Below are 24,113 nucleotides of genomic sequence, written 5' to 3' on the forward strand. Positions count from 1 at the left end.
CGTCCACACCTGAGGCCTTCCAGGCAGCCGCAGACCTACTGTGTCTCTGGTGCCGCCCACCTCCTGAGAAGGCAGACCCAGTCGCCGAGATGCTGGTGGTCAGAGACAGCTCAAGGGGAAAACCCTTGGTCGGGGTCCTTGTTGAGTCACTGGTGCTGTTATATGGCTCATCACCATGGTGCCCATCGATGCATCGGCACCAGTCACCAACGGCACCGAGACCCTCACGGTGCAGTAGCAGATGCATCGGCACCAGTCACCAACGGCACCGAGACCCTCACGGCGCAGAGCTCGGAGGGCAGCTCACCAGCTCTACGGCACCGCTTGGCAGAGCGTTGGCATGGAACATCGGGTTCCCAGCACCGTTCCCCAATCTCGAGGTCCCACTCAAGGGATCGGGAATATAGGAAACCACGGCACTGTCCTGGGGAGTAGCAGCCCGTTTGCCAGTACCTCAGTACTGCTCCCCACCACCGGAGCATCGCCCCCAGAGCCAAAAGTAACTGGAAGCGAGGACAGCACCGCCATGATCGTCTGCTTCGGAATTGGTCTCAGAGGAAGGTCCTTCTCATGGACTTGCAGGCATTCAGCTGCGACGACGGGGTTCCCTCCCACCGTTCCACCAGGTACCTGGCTGACCATGCAGTGGCCAGGACTGTGGCTGTTTCCCACTGCTCCTGCGTCCCGGCACTAGTTGGTCTCCAGGGCATCAGAGTGTCACTCCCTCATAACAGCACAACCTTTCTCAGATTCTGATGAGAATCCCAGACTAAGGGGACACCAAGGTCCTTGCTGGAAGAAGCACAAGCCACTGAGGAGTGACCGCAACCCCGTCTACTAGCATCCTCCTCCTCATCTCCAGATGAGGCTGTGATGAGCCCATCTAGCGCAGTGCCACAAGACGACTTCAGGGCCACCAGGAACTTCTTAAATAGGTGGCAGCCAACCTGGGTCTAGAGGTGGAGGAAATGAAAGACCCTACTGACTCGCTGTTTAACATCTTGGCGGTGATAGCCCCCTCTAGGGTGGCGCTCCCTGTCCATAAAGGAGTCATAAAGCTGGTGAAGGTCCTCTCTGCTCCCAACCTCTAAACGGGCAGAGAAAAAGTATTATGTCCTGGCAAAGGGATTTGAATACTTATACTCCCACCCTTCTCCTGGATTGTTGGTAGTGTCCACTGCCAATGAGCATGACAGGCAGGGACAATCAGGCTCAAGCCCAAAAAATAAAGAGGCAAAGAAACTGGACCTCTTTGGGCGAAAGATTTATTCAATGGCATGCTTGCAGCTCTGCATTTTGAACCAACAGGCACTGCTGGGGAGATAAGCGTTTCATATCTGGCATTCAGTGTTGACGTTCGCAAACTTCCTGCCTCAGGAGTCAAGGTCAGAGTTTCAGGCCATCCTGGAAGAAGGGGAAACGATAGTGAGGGCCTCTTTCCAGGCAGCCTCCGACACTGTGGACTCAGCAGCCAGAACAATGGTGTTGGCTGTATCTATGAGAAGGGCGTCCTGGCTCCAATAGTCCAGTCTGTTGTCTGAGGTCCAGCAGTCTATACAGGACCTCCCATTTAATGGCACGTCTTTATTCTCGGACCAAATGGATGCCAAGTTACATGGGCTCAAGGATTCCAGGGTCATATTACGCTCCCTGGGTCTGTACACCCCTCAGGCATCCAGGAAACACTTCTGGCCACAGCATCATCACCATTTCTCAGGCTATTCCAGGAGCAAGCCCTACAAAAAGAGAAACAGAAATTACAGACACCATCAAGGCTAGTCTTCATCGGTCCCTCACTCATCCTCAAGTCGCTATCTGCTAGGGGGAAGGCAAAACTTTTGAGGGTGCACCCAGGAGCGGAGTAGCAGTCTCAAGAAAGGATCCACAACTCCTCTTTTCAAACCGCCTTTCCTTCTTCCTGCCTGCATGATCAGCCGTAATGTCGGACAAGTGGGTCTTAAGTACCATCGTGACGAGTATACCAGTGTACTTCTATCTCTCCTTCCCAACCCTCTGTCCTGTCCCTCTTCAGGGACTCTTCTCATGAGCAACTTCTCTTTCAGGAAGTACAAGCTCTGGTGTGAATAGGGGCCGTGGAGGAAGTTTCCCAGCACTGGAGGGGAAAGGGGTTCTCTCACGCTACTTTCTGGTTCCAAAAGCTAAGGGAGACTTGAGACCCATACTGGACTTGAGATGCCTCAACAGGTACCTCAAGAAAGTGAAGTTCCGTATGGTCTCCCTGGCCTCCATCATCCCCTCCCAGGATCCAGGACATTGGTACGCCACCCTGGACCTAAAGGACGCATACTTCCATATTTCTATCTTCAAGGGCCACAGGCGCTTCCTGAGGTTCATGGTGGGAAACGGCCACTACCAGTTTGCAGCCCTCCCCTTTGGGCTTTCAACTGCTTCAAGAGTATTTACAATCCAGATTTTCCCATATCTCGATGACTGGCTCATCAAGGGTCTGGCACGACATCACAGTGTTATTGGTGACCTGCAGAGATCTGTGTCTATTAGTGAATGAACAAAAGTCCACATTAGTCCCTATGCAGAAAATAGAATTCATTGGAGCGCTCCTCAGCGCTGCAAAGGTCAGAGCATTCCTACCCAAGGCCAGATTTCAGGCCTTATCAGACCTGGTTCACCAAGTCATGGCCTACTATGGTGTGGGTGTGCCTCAGGCAACCGGGTCATATGGTCGCATGCATGTATATGGTGCAGCATGCTCGACTCTGCCTCAGACCCCTCAAACCTGGCATTGATTTACTTCCCATCGAGACACAACATAGACATGGTCCTCACACTTCCACCCCTGGTACTTACCTTCCTAGCCTGGTGGAGACTTCCATCGAATGTGACTGAAGGGATCCTATTCGCGGCACCTCGCCCCTCACTTACCTTAGTATCGGACGCTTCAGACCTGAGTTGGGAGGCTCACTCGGCCATCACAGAACTCAGGGCCTCTGGTCCGCAAAGAATCCATCTGCACATGAACATCAGGGAGCCCAGAACAATTCGCCTCGCCTGTGAGGTGTTCCTTCCCCAGATGGCAGGAAAGGTAATACGTGTGCTGACGGACAACACATCGGCAAAGTGCTACATCAACAAGCAAGGAGGGGCATGTTTTTCGGCTCTGTGCCAGGAGGCATTCAGCTTGTGGAGTTTCTGCATAGAGAATATGATCACTCTGGAAGCTGTTCACCTACCAAGGACCAAGAACTCTCTTGCAGATCACCTCAGCAGGTCTTTCTTCTATCACCACGAATGGCCTCTGCACCCAGACGTGGTGAGGGCTATCTTCCAAAGGTGGGGAACTCCCCAAGTTCACAACCTATTTGCGACCAGGCGGAACAGGAAGTGCCTGCTCTTCTGTTCCCTGAGGCAACGAGACAGCGATTCCCTATCCGACACCTTCCTTCTACAGTGGTCGGGGGGTCCTATGCGCTCTTTCCCCAATTCCTCTCATACATCAAGTCCTGGTAAAGATCAAAAGGGACAAAGCACATGTCATAATGATTGCTCCTGCATGGCCACGTCAGCACTGGTTTGGCATGCTCATGAGCCTGTCGGTGACCTCTCCCTGAACACTCCCGGCCTGTCCGGACTTAATCTCTCAGGACCACGGTCGGCTGCTGCACCCGAACCTAAGCTCCCTGCACTTGACAGTGTGAATGCTGCATGGTTAAGCCGGGAGGAACGATCTTGCTCCAGAGGATTCAGAGTAGGAAGCCTTCTACTAGGGTCACTTACTTGGCAAAATAGAGGCGGTTCTCCATCTAGGCGCAGGAATGTGAGCTCTCCCTGTCTCGGGGCCCATTGCCAGCTGTCCTGGACTACTTACTTGACTTGAAACAGCAAGGCCTGGCATTGTTGTCCATCAAGGTGCACTTAGCAGCGATCTTGGCTTTCCATGAAAGGGTTCAAGGCAGCCAGGTCTTCTCCCACGAAATGACAACTAGATTCTTAAAGGGCCTAGAAAAGCTCTTCCCATATGTTAGAGACCCGGTTCCCCTGTGTGACCTTAATTTGGTCCTCTCCAAGCTTACGGGGCCGCCCTTTGAACCCATGGCCTCCTGCTCCCTCCTTCACTTGTCCTGGAAGGTCACGTTTCTGATGGCGATTATGTCAGTGAGATGAGTCTCGGAGATCAAGGCTCTAACCTCTGAGACTCCTTACATGGTTTTTTATAAGGATAAGGACAAATTGAGGCCCCATCTAGCGTTCCTGCCTAAAGTCATTTCACAGTTCCATGTCAACCAAGACATTTTTCTTCCAGTATTTTTTCCTAAGCTTCATGGCTCCCAGGAGGAGCGGTTCCTGCACACTCATGATGTAAGGCAAGCATTGGCTTTCTATCTGTAAAGGACAAAACGCATCAGGAAGTCTACTCAGCTCTTTGTGGCGGTGGCTGATCACATGAAAGGCCAGCTGGTGTTGTCTCAGAGGATCTCATCTTGGATCATCTCCTGCATACGTATGTGTTATGAACAGGCTAAGGTCGTGCCCCCAACTTCTCTGACAGTGTGTTCAATGAGAGCCCAGGCCTCCTCAGTGGCCTTCTTGGCTGAGGTGCCAATTCAGGATATCTGTAAGGCTGCAACTTGGTCCTCTGTACACACCTTCGCATCGCACTATGTGATTGTACAGCAGACTCGGGACGATGCAAGTTTTGGCAAAGCAGTCTTGCAATCAGTACATCCATGAACTCTTGGCCCACCTCCAGGGGCTACTGCTAGCTAATCACCAAGTGTGGAATGGACATGAGCAAGCACTCGAAAAAGAAAAGATCGTTACTAAACTTCTGTAACTGTTGTTCTTCGAGATGCATTGCTCATGTCCATTCCACAACCCATCCTCCTTCCCGCGGATGGAGTTCTGGCAAGAAGGAACTGACAGGGAGGAGGGACCGGTGGCACCCTATATACCAGCGCATTTGAGCATCACGGCAGAGGGCGCTACAGCTGGCCCTTAAGGATATCACTGAGGGAGAAAGTTCTCCGGCACTGTTGCATATGGCACACACACACACCTAGTATGGAATGAACATGAGCAACACATCTTGAAAAACAACAGTTACAGAAGGTTAGTAACCGTCTTTTATATAGTGTCATTGTGACATTTTCTGTTTTATAATCCATTTTTTTCCTAATGGTTCCTGACATTCTGTTAGCTTTTTTTGACTGCCGCTGCCCGATGAGCTGATTTTTTCAGAGAACTATCCACAGTGACTCTAAAAACTCTTTCTTGAGTGTTAACGGTTAAGTTAAACCCCATCGCTTTGTATGTATAGTTGGGATTGTTTTCTAGTGTGCATTACTTCACAATTATCAAAAGTGAATTTCATCTGCCATTTTGTTGCCCAGTCATCCAGTTTTGTGAGACTTCTTTGTAACTCTTCGCAGTCTGCTTTGGACTTAACTATCTTGAGTAATTTTGTCTGTATTGTCTGCAAATTTTGCCATCTCCACTGTTTTACTCCTTTTTTTAGATCATTGATTAATATGTTGAACAGCACTGATCCCAGTACAGATTCCTGGGGGACACCACTATTTACCTCTCTCCTCTGAAAACTGGCCATGTATTCCTACCCTTTGTTTCCTACCTTTTAACAAGTTACTGATCCATGAGAAGACCTTCCCTCTTATCCCATGACTGCCTACTTTGTTTAAGAGCCTTTGGTGAGGGACCTTGTCAAAAGCTTTCTGAAAGTCCAAGTACAGTAAATCCACTGAGTCATCCTTGTCCACATGTTTGTTGACCTCCCCTCAAAGAAATCTGATACAGTAGAACCTCAGTGTTATGAACTGACAGGTCAACCACACACCTGATTTGGAACCAGAAGTACACAACTGGGCAGCAGCAGAGACCAAAAGAAATAAAAATAAAAAAGCAAATACAGTACACTACTGTGTTAAATATATGTTTAAGGTAAACTACTAAAAAAATAAAGGGAAAGCAGCATTCTTCTTCTGCATACTAAAGTTTCAAAAGTGTACTAAGTCAATGTTTACATGTAAACTTTTGAAAGAAGAACCGTAAATGTTTTGTTCAATTACAAACATTTCAGAGTTAAAAACAACCTCCATTCCCATGGTGATCATAACTCTGAGGTTCTGCTGTATATTGGTGAGGTGTGATTTCCCTTTACAAAAGCCATGTTGACTCTGCCCCAACAAATTGTATTAATTTATGTGTCTGATAATTCTGTTCTTTATTATAGTTTCAGCCAATTTGCCTGGTACTGAAGTTAAGTTTACCAGACTGTAATTGCCAGGATCGACCCTGGAACCTTTTTTAAAAGTTGGTGTCACATTAGCTATCCTCGAGTCATCTGGTACAGAAGCTGATTGAAATGATAGGTTATATACCACAGTTAGTAGTTCTGCAGTTTCATATTTGAGTTCCTTCAGGACTCTTGGGTTAATATCGTCACCCTAGTGACTTATTACTGTTTAATTTATTAAACTGTTCCAAAAACTCATCTAACGACATCTTAATCTGGATCAGTTCCTCAGATTTGTCACCTAAAAAGAATGGCTCAGGTGTGGGAATCTCCCTCACATCCTCTATAGTGAAGACTGATTCAAATAATTCATTTAGCTTCTCCGCAATGGCCATGTTTTCCTTGAGTTCTCCTTTAGCACCTTGATTGTCCAGTAGCCCCACTGATTGTTTAGCAGGTTTCCTGCTTCTGATGTACTTAACTTTTTTTTTTTACTATTTGTTTTTGAGTCTTTGGCTAGCTGCTCTTCAAATTCTTTTTTGGCCTGCCTAATCATTCTTTACACTTGTCTTGCCAGAGTTTATGCACCTTTCTATTTTCCTCAGTAGGATTGGAAAACTTCCAATTTTTAAAGGATGCCTTTTTGCCTTTAACCTCCTCTTTTACTTTGTTGGTTACCCATGTTGCACTTTTTTGGTCCTTCTTACTAGGTTTGATAATGGAAATAGATTACATAGCTGTCATGCATCAGCCAGATGCTGCAATGTTTGCACAGAGATGTTTAAATTCAAAGTTAAATTAAATTTTGTTTTTGTGAAAACTTTTGAAATGTCATATATATGTTTCTGTTAATAGTGGTTTTGGGGACTGAACTGCCAGACAAAATCCCTTTTGTAATTTTCCTCTTGGATTTTTTTTTTAGTGCATCTGTTCACTCACTACTCCTGCGAAGTTAAAATATATTAAATAATGATGAATTCCAATAACTGCTATTTGCATACTTTAATTATGTATTTTGACAAACCTTGCCACTATCATTCAAGCCATGAATTCTTTTTGATGTTCAGACACACAGGATGTGAAAATTATCTGTGGATTGTAAAATTAAATCTACAATATCCTTGACTCTAGAGTAATTTACCCCTCAAGCTCTGGGATGACTTTTGAGTAAGGAAAAAGAGAGTGTGACATATTCAACAAATGTATATCCTTCTTTTACTTTCAGGAATTGCAGTATGTAATGTGCCAGCTGCATCAGTGGAAGAGACAGCAGATTCTACAATGTGCCACATCTTGAACCTTTACAGGCGAACCACCTGGCTTCACCAGGCCTTGCGAGAAGGCACGCGAGTACAGAGTGTTGAGCAGATTCGGGAAGTTGCTTCTGGAGCTGCCAGGATTAGAGGGGAGACCTTGGGCATTATTGGATTAGGTATGTTGACTCTGAGCAGACAGTTGGTTTTCAGTTTTTCCCCCGTGTGATAGAATTATGGAAACTGAAGATGATAAAGATGAGTTATATAATCCATTCCCTTCGGTGCAGAATTGTTTCTTGCATCATATTCGCTTTGTCCAAGCTTGTATGCTGAATAGGTAATGCCTATGCTAAATAAAAATAATGTCCCCAAGTCACGGGGCTTCCTTCATTTACCTTAGAAAACTGTTTCAAAATCTAATAACGTTTTCTCTTGATACTCAGTTTCAATTTTTCTTTTCTTAATTTCATCCCATTACTTCTAACTACACTCCATTGTATCATGGTAAATAGTATCTCTCCATCCTTGGTATTTTTAACAGGTATTTATAGATGGTTATCTTGTTCCCCTTCATTAATATTTCCACATAGTCCATCCAACAACCTATCTAATTTTGTTGTTGTTCTACCCTGAATTTCTCTGTTTGTCTACATCTATCTGAGACTCAGACACACAGATGCTGCAGAATCTCATAAAGACGGAGTATTACTTCCCTGTTTCATCATGAGGCCCCTGCCTAATTAACCCAATATCAGATTAGTTTTATTTGGTGTCATATTACATTGCATAATCCTATTTAACTTGCTGAAGAATACTTCATTTGAGCCTATTTCAGCATAACAACTTTTTCGTATTTACCCCTTCCAATATTGTCTTTAACATACCAGAAAGGGTCCCACAGGATTCAGTCCTGGATGTGGTACTATTAAATATTTTCATTAATGAATTGGATAATGAAATGCAGAGTATGCTTATAAAATGATCAGATAACATGAAGCTGGGAGGGGTTGCAAGCTCTTTGGTGGACTGGATTAGAATTCAAAATGACCTTGACAAATTAGAAAATTGCTCTGAAATCAACAAGATAAAATTCATTAAAGACAAATGCGAAGTACTACACTGAGAAAGGAAAAATTAAATACAAAACTACAAAATGAGAAATAACTGTTATAGTACTGCTGAAAAGGATCTGGGGTTATAGTGGATCACAAATTGAATATGAGTCAACAATGTGATGCAGTTTCAACAAAGGTTAATATTATTAAGGTGTATTAACAGAAGCATCATATGTAAGCCGTGAGAAGAATTATCCTGCTCTACTTGACACTGGTGAGGTCTCAGCTGGAGTGCTGTGTCCAGTTCTGGGCACCACACTTCAGGAAGGAAGTGGACAAACTGAAAAAAGTCCAGAGGAGAGCAACAAAAATGATAAAAAGTTTAGGAAGTCTGATCTGCAAGGAAGTGTTTAAAAAAAACAATCAACTGGGTATGTTTAGCCTTCAAATATGTTGAATATGTCTTTTATAAAGAGGATCAATTTTTCTCCATGTCTACCGAAGGTAGGACAAGAAATAATGGGCTTAATCTGTAGCAAAGTAGATTCAGGTTGGATATTAGGAAAAGCTTTCTAACTATAAGGAGAGTTAAGTTCTGGAATAGGCTTCCAAGTGAGGTTGTGGAATCCTCATAATTGGGGTTAAAAAAACCAAACGGTTCGACAAACACCTGCCAAGGATGGTTTAAGTTTACTTGGTCCTGCCTCAGCGCAGAAGCCTGGCTTTGATGACCTGTCAAGGTCCTTTCCAGCCTTGTATTTCTATGATTCTATGAGAGGGTTTATCACTAGTTTTAGACTAAAATATATTTTCAATCTTGTACTCCAGCATATTGGCATTAGGGTACCCTGTGTTCTGCAGAATATGCCACTTACCATGGCCGACAGTTGCAATCCTGGCTGGTTTTGTCTCAGTTTATTACTGAAATGTGTTGACATCACAATTGCTGAATCATGAAAAGGCAGCTATAAAAAAATGCTGCACATATAAAATAAATTAGTACCAGCTTCCCTACTTCCATGCCTCACTGATGTCATTGCCAAATCCTGCTGAATTTTCTCTCTACAGCTCCAAAATGTCAGTGCCACTTTTGTCCCATGTTCATCCGTGGCCTGAACCACTGCTATATATTTCCACCATCATCATCATATCTCAACCTTCAATCCTTCCAAAGTTTTCCTGTATGGATAATAGAACTTATCTGCCACATTAACCATGTCCAGCATCTCTTAACATCCTTTTACTGACTTCTTCTTGCTTTCTTCACAAGAAATTCCCTTCCTTATTCTCACTTCCAAAGAACTCTAAGACTAGCTCCTGCCTACCTTTTGGCTCTCCACGTAGTCCTTTCAAAGCCCTAATCATTCACTTCCACACCCGCTGGTCTGGTCAAGCTGCATGACTCATTGGCTTTTTCATTTTCTTCACCCACTCTTTTCTCTGTGCCTTCTTTCATACAAACCCCCTACTTCTGGCACCTCCCCCCTTACTTGGTCTGCTAAGCCTCCTGCTGCTCATCCTTCATATCCCTCTTTTAAACTCACTTCTTCCACAAGGCCTATTAACCAGTCTCCACCCACCCTCAGCTTGTAGCGATAATGAAAACGAGAGAAGTAAAACAAGCAGAAAGTGTACCGAGCAACACGGCTTTGCTCAATCACCTCTCTTGTATCCCATCCCTCATCTGCTTGTTGCTTTTTTATACTGTACGTTTCTTCGGGCTGGGTTTTTGTTTCTTTGTATCTTTAGAAAGTGTGTAGCATCCTTTGAGTGCTACATAAATAATATCACATTATTTCAAGCTTTCTCTGTTGCCTTGTTTCTTTAGGTAGAGACCAACAGACAAAGTGTTAGTGTTTATTGTCATATAATATATCGTGTAGGTGCACACACACACACGATATCCCACTTAGTAAGAGAGCTGCTGCGTTCTGCACTAGCTTCAGTCTCTGAATGATGTTAAGATGTAGCTGCATATAGAATATATTAAAATAGTCTAATCTTGAAGTGACAAAAGCATGATAATAGTAGCCAGGTGTGTATCTGAAAGAACAGGTCACACCGCCTGGCCAGATGCAGATTGTAAAAACATTTAGATATTCCTGAAGAAGGCATATAGGTACTTGGATTAATAGAAAGCCAGTCTGGTTACTGCTATATTTATCATTTAACAGTAACTGGAGATCTGAAATCACCCCTAAGTTGCAAACCCTGATTATCAATAACAGATGCACTCTCTCAGTCAAAGCGAATCATATTACCTGTGGCTGTTTCCTCCTTTCCATCATTACCATCATCATCGTCATCATCATCATCTCAATCTTGTCGGCTTCAGACAACGTGCTTTCATCAGTGCACCGGATGCTGGTTGAGGTGCTGAGCTGCACTGTCAAGTCAGACAAGGTGTAAATATACAGTTAGCATTATCTACATACTGAAAACACCACGCCCCTTAATAACAATCCTACTCACCCCATATACTCAAGAGAGATGAATAAGGGAGGTGACAGAATGGCACCCTGCAGCACCACACTTGAGAGCCCTTCAAGAAGAAGAGTAATTGCCCATTGTTAGCCATTGCCATTGGTCTGTCGGCAGAAATAATGAAGCCACTAAAGGGCAACCCCATCCGTTTTCACCCAGGTCCTCAGGCGAACCAGCCACATGATCTATGATACCGAAGGCATCTGATAAAAATGATACCAGACACCTGATCTTCATCCATGGCCAAGAGAAGATCATTGACCAACATAACCAGTATAGTCTCTGCACCAGAGCCAGGTCCATACCCAGACTGACAAGGGACAAGGAGATCAGAAGCATTTAAATACTGAGAGAGTTCCATTGAATTAAGTAAAAGAAAGTGTTAAAAATGCAAATAAAACAGCAGGTAACATTACTTAACTGAGAAGATCAAATCCATTATCCAGTGTGAGCCTCTACTAGGTCTCCTCCTTCTCCACTGGTATGAGACCACAAATAATTAGACCACAAAAATAGTAATAAAACCATCTGAGGAGGGGATGAATGGGACTGAAAGAATAGCCCCAGGTGCTTGAGGAAGGGAACCCTGGTTTATAGCCTCCCCTCCCACTCCTCTGGGAGTACTGAAGTGGAATGGGTTTGCCAGATCTCTGTTCAAGTGCCAGCTTTATATAATTTCTAAAAGAAGTTTTTGTTAACTTGTTCCATGTTTCCACAGTTGCATGAAACATTCATTTGCTGTATATTCATTCTCTGTGTATTTCCCTTATTTTCATAATCAGGAAGATCATTTTAACATTGACTATGTGACATTTCTTTTGTTGCAAACACGTAAGTTCCCTTATTAGTCATAGGAATTACATATATATGTCAGTGTACACTACACTCTGTAAATGTGATGCTGTTCATACTGTCATTTTGTTACTAATGAAATGTTGACATAGGCTTGAACTAACACTTTTGGAACCTTCCCTAAATTAGATTTATTTATTAGAAACGTTTTCAGGATAGGAAGGAAAGCTGTCACAAGTTATAGAGATATGTTGTGTTGTTTGACAGTAATTAGAAAAGTAAAGCTAAGGAAATTAATAGGCAGCAGGTTTAAAACAAACATAAGGAAGTACTTCACACAAGCACAGTCAGCCTGTGGAACTCATTTCCAAGGAATGTTTGTGAAGGCCAAAATTATAAGTTGGTTCAAAAAAGGATTAGATAAGTTCATGGAGAATAGGTCCATGAATCACTATTAGTCAAGATGGTCAGGACACAACCCCATGCTCTGGGTGTCTCTAAACCTTGACTGCCAGAAGTTAGGATTGGATGGGAGGGGATGGATCACTTGATAATTCCCGTTTTATAAATTTTCTCTAAAGCATTTGGCAGTGGCCACTGTTGGAAGATAGGATGCTGGACTAGATGGACCTTTGGTCTGACCCATTATGGTTGTTCTTATGTTCTTAAACTCATAGCAGATTCATGATGCTATCTACTCCTTGTGTACAGGAATTATGGTTAAATCTGGACCATCAAAACAAACTTTTCTCCCATTAAGTCATTGTTGGCCAGTTTCTTCCTTCAGAGTTCCCAGTGATTTCTGGCTCCTAGTGATTTCTGATTTTCATAGAGTCATAGAAATGTAAAGCTGGAAGGGACCTCAAGAAGTCATCAAGTCCAGCCCTCTGTGCTGTGGCAGTAACAAGATCATCCCTGACAGGTGTTTGTCCAATCTGTTCTGAAAATCCTCCAATGGTTTTGATTCCATGACCTCCCATTGGAAGCCTATTCCAGAGCTTAACTACCTTTATCATTAGAAAGTTCTTTTCCTAATATCCAACCTAAATCTCCCTTACTGCATATTAAGCATTTATAAAAAAATAAAAACAAATTCTCAAAAGCAAATAACTGGTACATAGTCTTTTATTTCAATACGCTTTATAGACTTAGTCTTAAGTAGATGTCCCCAGGGAAAAGCAAACAATCCCACTTGCATTGACTGACTGTTCCATATTCTGAGTGTACCCATCACCAGGCACCCCAGAATTACTGTGTTCAGGTTAAATGATCAAGAAGAGACCTATTTTTGTGTCTTCTTGTGTTTATTCAAAAAAGAACTGAGGAACTCTGAGAAATCCCTTAGAACAGAGTTTGAAAGACATGAGATGTCCCTATCTTACTATGTTGCATTTTAAATAAACACAAATGTTAAAAAAGAAAACTTTCAGTTGATATTTTTAAAGCTGAGCCAGGCCTTTCCTGGTGACTCTAGTGATTCTGGTACTTTGAAATATCCTTATGTCTAAAATTCTCAACAAGCCTGATAGCTGAATATAAAGAGCAGTACGGTACAAATAGTTGTATTTCTTCAGAACATTCATATTCCCAAACTCTCTTCACACAACATGTGCCAATTCCGTGTCCTTGATTTAGTATTACTTATTTATCTATGTGTTATATTAATAGTGCCAAAAAGTGAGATAAGCTTCTCCCGATACATGTGCAAGGTGGGATCCCTTCCCCAAACCAATTTAAAACATGACTTAATAATGAAGTAATAAAAGTGTAAGAAAAGGTAAATGAGGAAGAACAAAGGCAATATGTTAGATTATGGGCTTTTTAGGCCAGAGACTGAGTGTCTTTTCATTATATCTGGGTGTACAGTGCCTATCACAGTGGGTCTGCTGAGCACTATGCAGTACAAATATTAAACAAGATTATTGCTGCGATTACTCAGCAGGGCTAGTACATGGTATGATGGAGCCCATATGTTTATGTATTAGCGATATGGATAATGAACAAATAGAAGACCCGTTGCAGGTTTCTTGTAGGCACTATAGAATAGGTCCATCCTCAAGAGGGATTTAAAAGTGGGAAGAGTACCATCTCAGAACGTGCATTCCACATATGGGGGCAGGTGAGCTGAAAGAATTGTAAAGGCTGGATGAAACGGAAAACAAGGTGGAAGTGTAGACTGATCTGCTAACAGCGATCATAAGAATGTGAATGTTTTCAGTGTTGAACTGTTTTTGAAACAATTATGTTGTCACAGCTTGCTGTGTGGTGTGTCATAAATTCAGGTAGAGAGGGAACTTTAAAGAAATTATTTCCTATTAATTCAAATGACAAACGTTCATGTCACAACTTTTTATTCGAGCCAGCTGGTCAGACATTGACAAAAATGAGTACTTTCAGGGTTAAGGTGGGTAAGGCAATATCTTTTATTGGATGAACTGTTGGTGAGAGAGAGAGAGCCTTTTGAGCCCCACAGAGCTCTTCTTCAGGTATTACCTCACCCACCTTGTCTCTCTAATATCCTGGGACTGACGTGGCTACAACTACAGTGCGTACTTTGCAGGGAACAATCAGGAACATCAGTGCTTTGTCATCAGCATGGCCAGCAAACCTTGCCACCTGTTAAATTGATCCAGGTTACCATATACCCCATTCCACCTTTTGGCATTGCAACTTTCCATTTGGTTTATTTTTTATAGAGCAGTCATGTTGTTTTGTTTTGGCCGGGGATGGAACGAACAACCCTTAAATATAAAGCTATGTAATGAGAATTTCTAGTGGGACCTGGGGTGTCTCCTTTTATGTTCTGTAAAAATCCCATGCACCACATGAATGTTTTGTAATATTAATTAGACAAAGAATATACCAGCAACATTCCCTTTTGTTTGTGTGTCTGTATCATTCTAGGACGTGTTGGGCAAGCCGTGGCACTACGTGCAAAAGCCTTTGGCTTTAGTGTTATATTTTATGACCCGTACCTCTCAGATGGCATTGAGCGTGCTCTCGGACTGCAGCGGGTGAGCACTTTACAGGACCTGCTATTTCACAGTGACTGTGTAACCCTGCACTGCAACTTGAATGAACACAATCATCATCTTATTAATGACTTCACCATTAAACAGGTAACTATCCAAATGCGCCCTACAGGTTAGGTTTGGTTTTATAATTACTGACTTTCTGTAGAGTTTCTCCATGTAAACATGCAAATTCAGATCCGTATTAATTTTTTCTTCCATCTGCTTTTTCACTGTTTGTTAAGAAGGTTTACATTTGGTCAGGAAATAGATGATATCTTATAAAGTGTTGTTATTTTTCATTCATTTTATTTGCTAATATCTCTTTTGTGGAAATAGTTGTTATGCTAAACACTATTCAGATGTAGTTGCTTGATTCGTTGACATTTATTTAAAGGCACTTGTATCTTCAGGTGCATACAGCCTCTTTATATTAGTTACAAAAGTAGCACTTCGCTTTCATACTTCAGTTACAGTTTGAGTTTCGGTCTAATTTAGGGATCATGACTAACTGGCGACCCCTTGTGTTCATTCCTAATGGTTACAGAATGTTCCCCTGATAATTGCTCACACTGTAGTAGTAGGTTGTTTGGGGAAAATAGTATATAAATGGATTTGGCATATGGATGAAGCATTCTAAAATTACAAAACACAAACTGTATCAAAATGTAGAACTGCAGCAATTGTTCCATTTTTGAGAAATTCAGAAGGTAAACATTTTGTTTTTGCATCAAATATCTGTTTTCTAACTCAAATTTTGGTATATAGAATATATATTAAAAAGATGTAGCTTTCTGAAATGTACAAGTGTGGCAATTATATAAGTAAAAATGGTAATTTGAACTCTGAAATAATGTACATTCATTATACATTGTTGATGGTCTTTATACATTTATTGTATGCATTTATTTGACAACACATAAAAGTTATATGAAGTATATCTCTACTGAATTAAAATGATGATTGATTGGTTTCTGAGAAATACTAAGTGCCTGCTATTCCCATGGACTTCATTGGGACTTCAGTACGAGTTGGGGATGCTCAACATCTCATAGGATCATGCCCTAATGTTAATGAGATGTAAAAATAGATATCTTGATTGGACGATTGGGTCTGAGTAGAAAAATCCAAGTACAAGATCGTCTGGGTTTAAAATTCTTGAAAGCTAGGAAATTCAGTGTGAAGGGAGCAAATAAATCTGTCTTCTGTCACGTCCACGTTCTAGTCTTTTGTTCTGTTCAGTATAGGTTCTTATACCACACTCATATATTATGATTATTCTTTCATTACATAATCGTATAACACAGGACAGGAAGGTCCTAATATGTTAAGAAGTGCTGTGTGGACAAAACCCTGCACCCACATGGAGCTCCATTAAAGTCACTTGGATGCCACATGCGCTCACCACTGTTCCAGCATTGCAGTGAATTGTGAGATTGGGTCCAACCTACGTATTTTATAAATAAGACTCATTTGTGTTGAGACACAGAAGTAGGATTTACTTTGAAGATGTGCATAGTCTGTTATGTACAGAACCAAAAGACATAAGCATAAATTTAAGCTGAAGGATATTTAAAATTTAAAATTAAAAAAGAAAATGGGTAATTTAAAGGGCATTTTGTCTAATGCATTTATATTATTACTCTATTCTGAGAATATAGAAATTGAAATAAAATGTTAGATATGTGTTGCTTCAAATAAAATGGAAGTTGGGTAAAGAGTATGAATATGTTATGTTATACAGTCTTGTTTTAACAGCTGATGTGGTATAAATTCATAAAAGTGTTATATAAATTGAAAAACAAAATATTCATAACATATAAAATGCACTGTAACTATATAATATTGATATTAAATATAGCAGTCATTCATATTGCAAATTCACAAGAACTCCAGTCCCTATCATATTTTAGACAATATGTTTTTGAGAGGCAAGATGAGTGAGATAATATCTTTTATTGGACCAAATTCTGTTGGTGAGAGAGACAAACTTTCGAGCTTATAGAGTGTCTGCACTGGACATACACCCCACATTCACATGATGAGCTTTTTCTTAGACATGAATAACAGCTTTGTGTTTCTCTCTCTAACAGAAGTTGGTCCAATAAAAGATATTATCTTACCCTTTTTGTCTTTGTAATATCCTGGTACTAACACAGGCATAAAACAATATGTTTTTCATACATTTTTGTTATGTTTTCATTAACATTTGATGACTGTTTAAAATAATATTTCCATTAGTGTAATCCTATGGCAATACCGTTAATATTTACGTAGTTACAATACTACTATCTGGTTTTATTGTGACAAAATGATCAAATTAGCCAACATTTTTATGCCTACATATGCCATAGTTGGCCTGTATGTCTTGAATGATAAAGTGTGCCACTTTGTCCAGTATTATGTCTTCATGTAATGGAAAGGTCTCATTTATATATGTGCAAAGGGGAAGGTCTCAACCTGAACTTAATGGATGTTTTAAATTCAATATCCTTGAAACCTCTTTGAAAAGTTTGGGGAAGGAGCCTCTCTTTTCATGTCAAGCTGACTTATCCTCTCAATTGTTGTATTGTCCAGCCAGCACATTTGGCCTTCCACCTCCTATGGAGCTCAGGTAGACAGTAAAAATCATTGCTGTACTGAGTCCAGGGCAGTCAGTGCTCAGTACTCTTTTCCTGAAGCAGAAATCATCTTTACTTGTTCATCACATTACAAATTGATAAAGGAGATATTATAGTTAAATAAAATGTATCTTGTATAATAATAGCAATTACACAGGATTAATTTAGGTGAATTAAAATAGCAGAAAGAATCATTCCTAATCTGCAACTACCCTTGCAGTTTACTGTGACTCACGTAACTCACTCCCTTTAGAATACAATTATACATCCACATTCTCTTTTGTTTTGGTTTGTCTTACTACTAGCTTTATAAATAGCACTGGAGATGAAAAGTCAAGGAGGGTTATTACAGATGGAAAAGGGATTTGAGTAGTGTCCACTATGATTAACATTTCCAAGCTCTTTAGAGGATATATAAATGTTCTACACTATACTTAAGGCCAAATGCTTCCTGTCACTTATGTGAGTGCTGAAGTGGGCAATGCATATGTATGCTTCCCCAGAATCCATAAATGTCCTCCAGCAGGGCTAAGAGAGGGGTCAGACCATGGTTAAAGCGAGCGGGTTGGCCAGTATAGTACATTAATTCTGTTATGATCTTACCAGATACATGTAAATCTTAGTTGTTTTGTTTCCAACCATCCTACCGAAAGACTTGGAGGAGATTCCTTTCCTTGCTCCTTTTCCTTTAAACACCCCTACTATGCATCAGTTTGCATTTCAGAGCCCAGGGTTTAGTTGCAAAAGAGCAACTGCTGATACTGCAAAAATCCTTTGCCCATTTAGAATAAGTTGTTAAAGTTAATTCGCTACTCAAAAAAAAAATCTTCTTTTTGTTGTTGTTTTTGTGGTGATGGGATCAAATCAAGATGGGGAGTTGGGCATCCATCCTCACTTATGACCCCTATCCTGCAAACATTTCTACAGGTACTCAGTGTGATGCATGGGAATGTTTGTAGGGTCGGGGCCTATGTATGGGACACATGCTATGGATGCTTAAGTACTGGTGTTGAGTGAAGTGAGACCCTGAGTTCTTTATTCCCACCTTCATTTCACTTTGTGTTCATGTTGCGCTTATATTATGGCATGAAGTCTTGTAGCTGCGAATGAGTATGGAGGACTATAATGCTAATCTGACCTACACAGTGCACAGCCTCTGTCCAAGACACAACATTCCCAGCCAACACCATTCCAATGCCTTTTAATTGAATAAAACAAGAATTTCCTGGATCTCGATTTGAAAAGGCTTCTGGGGAGGGGGAAATGAGTTTAAGTAACAGCAGTAAATAAAGTATAAATCTACTACCTCTTGTCAAAGAAAGAAAAGTCTTTCAGAAAACTCAATGCTTTTGTATTTCCAAAGATTAATTTAACCTTTCATTTGTGTAAAAGTTTAAAAACCACACAATGTGATTTTGTTTAGCAATGTGCAGTAGCTTCCGTCTCATGAGATTTCACAGTGAAATAAAAAACTGGAATAAAACAATATCTGTCAGCTTCATATGCATGCTTATATCTTCTGATCATGTACTGCACAGTATGTAAAGCATTGGTTCTGATACAAGATGCCCTACTGATAAGAAACAAAAAGTTATAAGTGCTGTGAAATATTATTTTACATTTGAAGCATCAAATTTTGTGGTACTTTCCAACGGAAAGGGAAGACAACTGGTGATAGGTTAATTCTGTTGAATAGCCTTTGTTGTAATGGATGCTTCCTTTGAGTAAATAATAATGCCACAACGATTTTATTTCATTTATTTTTATTTCATCATCCTTGTTTTTAACTTTCCCTAGATGAGACAAGGGGCTTTCCTGGTCAACACAGCTCGAGGTGGGTTAGTAGACGAAAAAGCACTTGCACAGGCCCTGAAGGAAGGAAGGATACGAGGGGCAGCCTTAGATGTACATGAGTCAGAACCATTCAGGTGCTTTTCCTTTTTTTTTTTTTTTTTCTTTTTTTTTATATTTTGTTCACTTTCTTATTTTTAAGTATTAGTGCATGATGCATCCAACAGCAATGAAGCAAAGAAGTGTTCCCTCCATCTAGTAGTTGAATCCTCCTTAGTAAAGCAGTATGCTTCTGTGCAGCTCTGGATTAATGCAAATGCAGATGGAGCTTTTGTACAGAGTCAGGAAGGAGCAGGAAAACAAAGTTTAAATACAAGATTAAAAACCAATGTAATAGGGATAATCCAGTAGTTAAATGCACTGTCCTCCACCAAGGACCTGAGTTCAAATACTGGACATGGCCTTCTACCTCATGGCCTGGAAAGGAACATTCTCATCTCCTGTCATTTGTAAGAGAAAGTCCTGGTCAGCTCTCCCTGCCAGAGGAAAGTTAGTGGTGGCATAAGTACTCTTCAGTAAGGTGGGAGGAGCTGAGATTTTCTGGAAAAAAATGATCCTTTTTTGAAGGTATATGGGCATGGCTTTGACACCTCACTGCTTTGATTGCATATGCATCACCCAGATTCTCTCCACTGGGAACCTGAGAATTATAAGCAGGCAAGCTTGTGGAATTGAGAAGGGTGACCAGAGCTCAGATGTTTTTGCTGCCCTTAGTAGAGCTGGAGACACTATATTTAGTTTGCTGAATACCACCAGGAAGTCCACAGTTGCAGCCACAGATGTACCACTGTCTCCACTTAGTAGCTTTGGTGGTATGATTTAAACACAGAAAATACCATTACAGCCTTTCCTTGAATCCTGAGCCTGACCTCTGAGTTTGAGAGTGGTTTGCTATGGATTAAACCTAGGGATTGACAATCATTGTATATTTTCTGGGTGCGGGCAGGAAGGAGCCTGCATTTCATATTAGATGGTTTACACTGCCGTAGTTCTCATAACTCTTTGAAGAGGAGCAGATTCAGGACTTGAGGACAGGTCATAGAGGCATCTGATTAGTGATTTTCCTCTCATCAGATGTCTGAGACATCATCTGAGATTATCCTTTTAAAAATAGTAATAAAGTGTCCTTCTATGTGGAGTTTTTGCATCTGTAGTACACAGGATGCCATGCCGAAAAAAACACCCCTTATTATGGCCCTGCATTTGTTTACTTCTAAGTGTAACCATTACAACAGAGCAATACTGTGAGCAAAACCACAGTCTAATATCCATGGGGCAAAATTCTGCTTTCAAATATCCCCGCTCCTGCCATCAGGTCTGCACAAGTAAATCCTTGCACCGAACAAGAAGCCCCATTGACTACAGTGCAAGTCCCTGTAGGTTCAAGGGTCCATCTACATCAATTTAATTGCAAGATAAGGGCCATAGTTTCCTTGGGCTTCAGTGTGTGTCTAAAGACAGCATTTAGTCCCTAGGGACTAACCACTGTTGTGCAAATATTGTATTTGAGAAAGTTTTGGCAGGTATTCTAAGTTTATTAAACTAGAGATGAAGTCTATCACTTTAAGAATTGCTGCCAACTCTGAGAGCAAACTTCTGTCTAAAAATATTTTCTCTCCTCTTGTTTCAAGTAACACTTTAAGATTATTATAACTGGAAGAGATTGAAGGGGGAAAGTGTCACTATTTTCTCAGTTTTAGTTTGTACGTTTGACAGCACTTTGTATATAGTCAGTTTCACTACTTCCCCTGGATAGTCAGTCAGTCAGTTAGTCCATCTCTCCTATTGTTATGTGGGTTTTTAACACTGCGAAAGGAGAGAGAAACTAATTAAAAGAGGAAAATTTGAAACAGGAAAAATTGTCAGGGGGATGCAGGCAAGTGTATTATGTGGAACTAATTTTAACTCCTTTCTTTTTTTTTTTTTAATTGACTAGATTTCAGCCTAACAGTGTCTCTTTAAAGAAACAGAGCTTTTTTGGCTAGGGATGTAAAAGTTATGATAAATTTTGTCATAATGGACCCAAATGGAGTGGTTTCTTGAGCAGACGTTGGGACTGGGCTCACCTATCATTTTCTCTGTCTGAGTATGAGTGGGAGTGACTAGAAACAGATGCACTGGACAGAACCTAGAGCTGCTTTCTACTTTATTCCACCCCTTGAGTCCAAGGAGAATAATTGTTACTTATTTACACAACTAGAAATACATTAAATTAACTGTAAAATTAAAAACAAACCCAGCAAAGAAATATTGGTACAGTTCATTTTGTGGCTATAGATGTTTATTCTAAGATATGCAAAAATCCCCTCATTCCCCATCCCCCCCCCCCCAGGTATTTTTTTTGTCATTTGATCTTGTTTTAAAATTTCATTTAGCTTTAGTCAGGGTCCATTGAAGGATGCACCAAACCTGATCTGTACCCCCCATGCAGCCTGGTACAGTGAACAGGCTTCAATTGAGATGCGGGAGGAAGCAGCACGAGAGATCCGTAGGGCTATCACAGGTACTAACTTCTCAGACTTGTTCCTTCACTGAACGTTTTCTTGATTTAACAAATATATTGATTCTTTTCTTTGTTGGAGAATTAGAAGTTGAGATGGGCCAAATTGGGTTTTCTGTACTTCTTCAAGGAGGGGGAGTTAATAGACCAGCAGATATCCACCAACTCTACCCACTGCTACTAATTGTTTTGGTTCATCGTAGTCATAAACAGAAGTCATGAGGCAGGAAATAATTATTTTTCCAAATGACTTCGAGTGTACCACTGTGACTGAAATCACCCCCTTTGTTTCTTGCGGGAGGTATCTACTGACCTTTTCCATGGTTTTAGCTTCAAATCTGAAGCCATCCTTGATAGTTTTTGTAGCCTTTCTTAGATGTCCTCTGAGACTCACCATCATTGGTGCTGTTTCGTTTTTTCTATTCTCTCTCGCCTCCTCTCTATCTTCCAAAGTTCATCCAAGTCTGTATTTAAATGAGTCTTGGATCTCAATATCTGAAGAGAGAATTTTCAAGGATTAAAAATCACTTCAACTCTGAGTTCCTAACAACTCCAATATCACAGTAAACCATGTAAATGTTAACTGTTTATATTGGAAAAATCTGTCAAGTCTTCAAGACAAAATACTGATAAAGTAAGGAGAAATGTAGGGCAACTTGGCTTTGATTTGGATCCCATAGAGTCCAATATAAAAGGAGGCATTCTGTGTGCTGGAAAATGTTTCACTAATCAGTTCTTTAGAATGTGGTATTTTTTTGTCTCTGTGCAGTACAGATTGAGTGCTCTGCAGACATTAAAACCCATCTACTTCACTTGCACAGTGGTTGAGTGCCAACACATTGCTGTACCATTCAGGAAACTCTGCTGGCAGGGATTCTAGCTTCATAAATTAATGGAGGTTGGGTTTTTTTTTTTGCATCAGAGTTACATTCTTGATCTCTGGTATAGGATGTGCAAACTACCTTAGATTTTTAGGATGGCTCATCTGTGAGATAGCATTGGTGGTGGGAGTTGTTCTTAGGCCTGGGATAGGGATGTGAATCAGTTAGCTGAACAGAGGAACAGGTGGTCATATATTAAAGGTTCTGCAATAGCCCACACACACACGTGCACAGGAAAGACTCTGCCACAATAAGAATTACTTATTTTCTCTGGAGGGGGTGGTTGTAATATCAGAGTTAGAAAGCATTGATTTATATTGAAGCTGTTGTCACTTCAACCTTTGGCACATGATTTGTAGTAAGACTAAAGTGAAGGCAACATTATGGTGTTAGAAAACACTGAATTTCACCGGAACAAGTGTAGGAAAAGATACAGAAAGAGTGAGGTGAAATCGAGTAGATGAAAGTCATAGGAGAAAGAGAGAGTGAATAATTGGAAAAAGACATCTCAATAATATATATGCCATCTGAAGATAAACACATTATGATTAAAAAAGAAATAAAATAAAAAAACCAAGTGTGGTTGTGCTGTAGAATGAAGTACAAATAAATAGCCAGGGTAAGGAAAAAACCTGAAGCATACAAAACATGAGTGTAGAAAAAAGGGAGTGTGAGACAGAAGAATAAAAGTCCCAAGTTGAAAGGAGATTGCAAAATACATTTAAAATAAATAAAATAAAATAAATAAAAGTGAAAAATAAATAAATGGCTAGTGGGATGTCTAAGCAATGGCAAGTCTAATGTACTGATTGAGAAGATCAATATATAAAATTAAATGAATCCTTTGTCTCAGATTTCCCAAAAAGAAGGATGTGCGCAGGATTGGTACCCAAAAAAGGACACGGGATCTAGTCCAGATCTCATTAAAGTCCATGGAAATACTCCCATTTGCTTCAATGGGAGAGGGATTAGAATAATATATTTTACAGGTGTGAGGATAGCGGTACAGTAGGGAGCCAAGATCATCCCAAAAACTCATGATCAAGAATCTGATACAGCATGTATTGAAATAATTTGGGAGTTTTTTCATTGTCCTCGGTAAACATTGCAACCGGCTCTAAAAGCTGACGAACAGTTGTAACTTGAAGGCTGCATGAAATCTAATCAAATATACTAGTTAGAGAGAAAGCAATCGGGTATTCAAATTTTCCTTTAGAAATCTGAAAGTACTTGAGGACTGAGAGATGAAAATGTGTATTGAGGACTGAGAGATGTATAGTTAAGGAGGAATTTGAATAAGAAAGAGGGTAAAGAAGAGGTCAGTGTGAAATTCTGGTCCCATTCAAATCCATGGCAAAACTCCCATTGACTGCGAAGGAAGTATGATTTCACCCCAGATTTTCAGAAGTGTTTATTTGCTATTACTGGGGCAGAAT

General features: G+C 40.8%; 1 protein-coding gene across 20 annotated transcripts in view; it reads left to right on the plus strand.

The window, feature by feature from the left end:
- CTBP1 (C-terminal binding protein 1) overlaps positions 1-24,113 on the plus strand; it is a 385,409-nt gene that overhangs the window by 353,300 nt on the left and 7,996 nt on the right. For 19 of the 20 annotated variants that reach the window (XM_067567700.1, XM_067567699.1, XM_067567703.1 and 16 more), the window contains 4 exons: positions 7,452-7,658; positions 14,718-14,932; positions 19,243-19,373; positions 21,672-21,799. In XM_067567700.1, the coding sequence (XP_067423801.1) occupies positions 7,452-7,658; positions 14,718-14,932; positions 19,243-19,373; positions 21,672-21,799 (681 nt within the window). The remainder of the gene's footprint in view (positions 1-7,451; positions 7,659-14,717; positions 14,933-19,242; positions 19,374-21,671; positions 21,800-24,113) is intronic. The other variant, XM_067567706.1, reaches the window with a different exon arrangement.

The sequence above is a fragment of the Emydura macquarii genome, unplaced genomic scaffold (assembly GCF_026122565.2).
Source record: "Emydura macquarii macquarii isolate MOO-44397 ecotype Brisbane River unplaced genomic scaffold, CSIRO-AGI_Emac_v2 contig_2795, whole genome shotgun sequence".
Taxonomy (NCBI): Eukaryota; Metazoa; Chordata; order Testudines; family Chelidae; genus Emydura; species Emydura macquarii.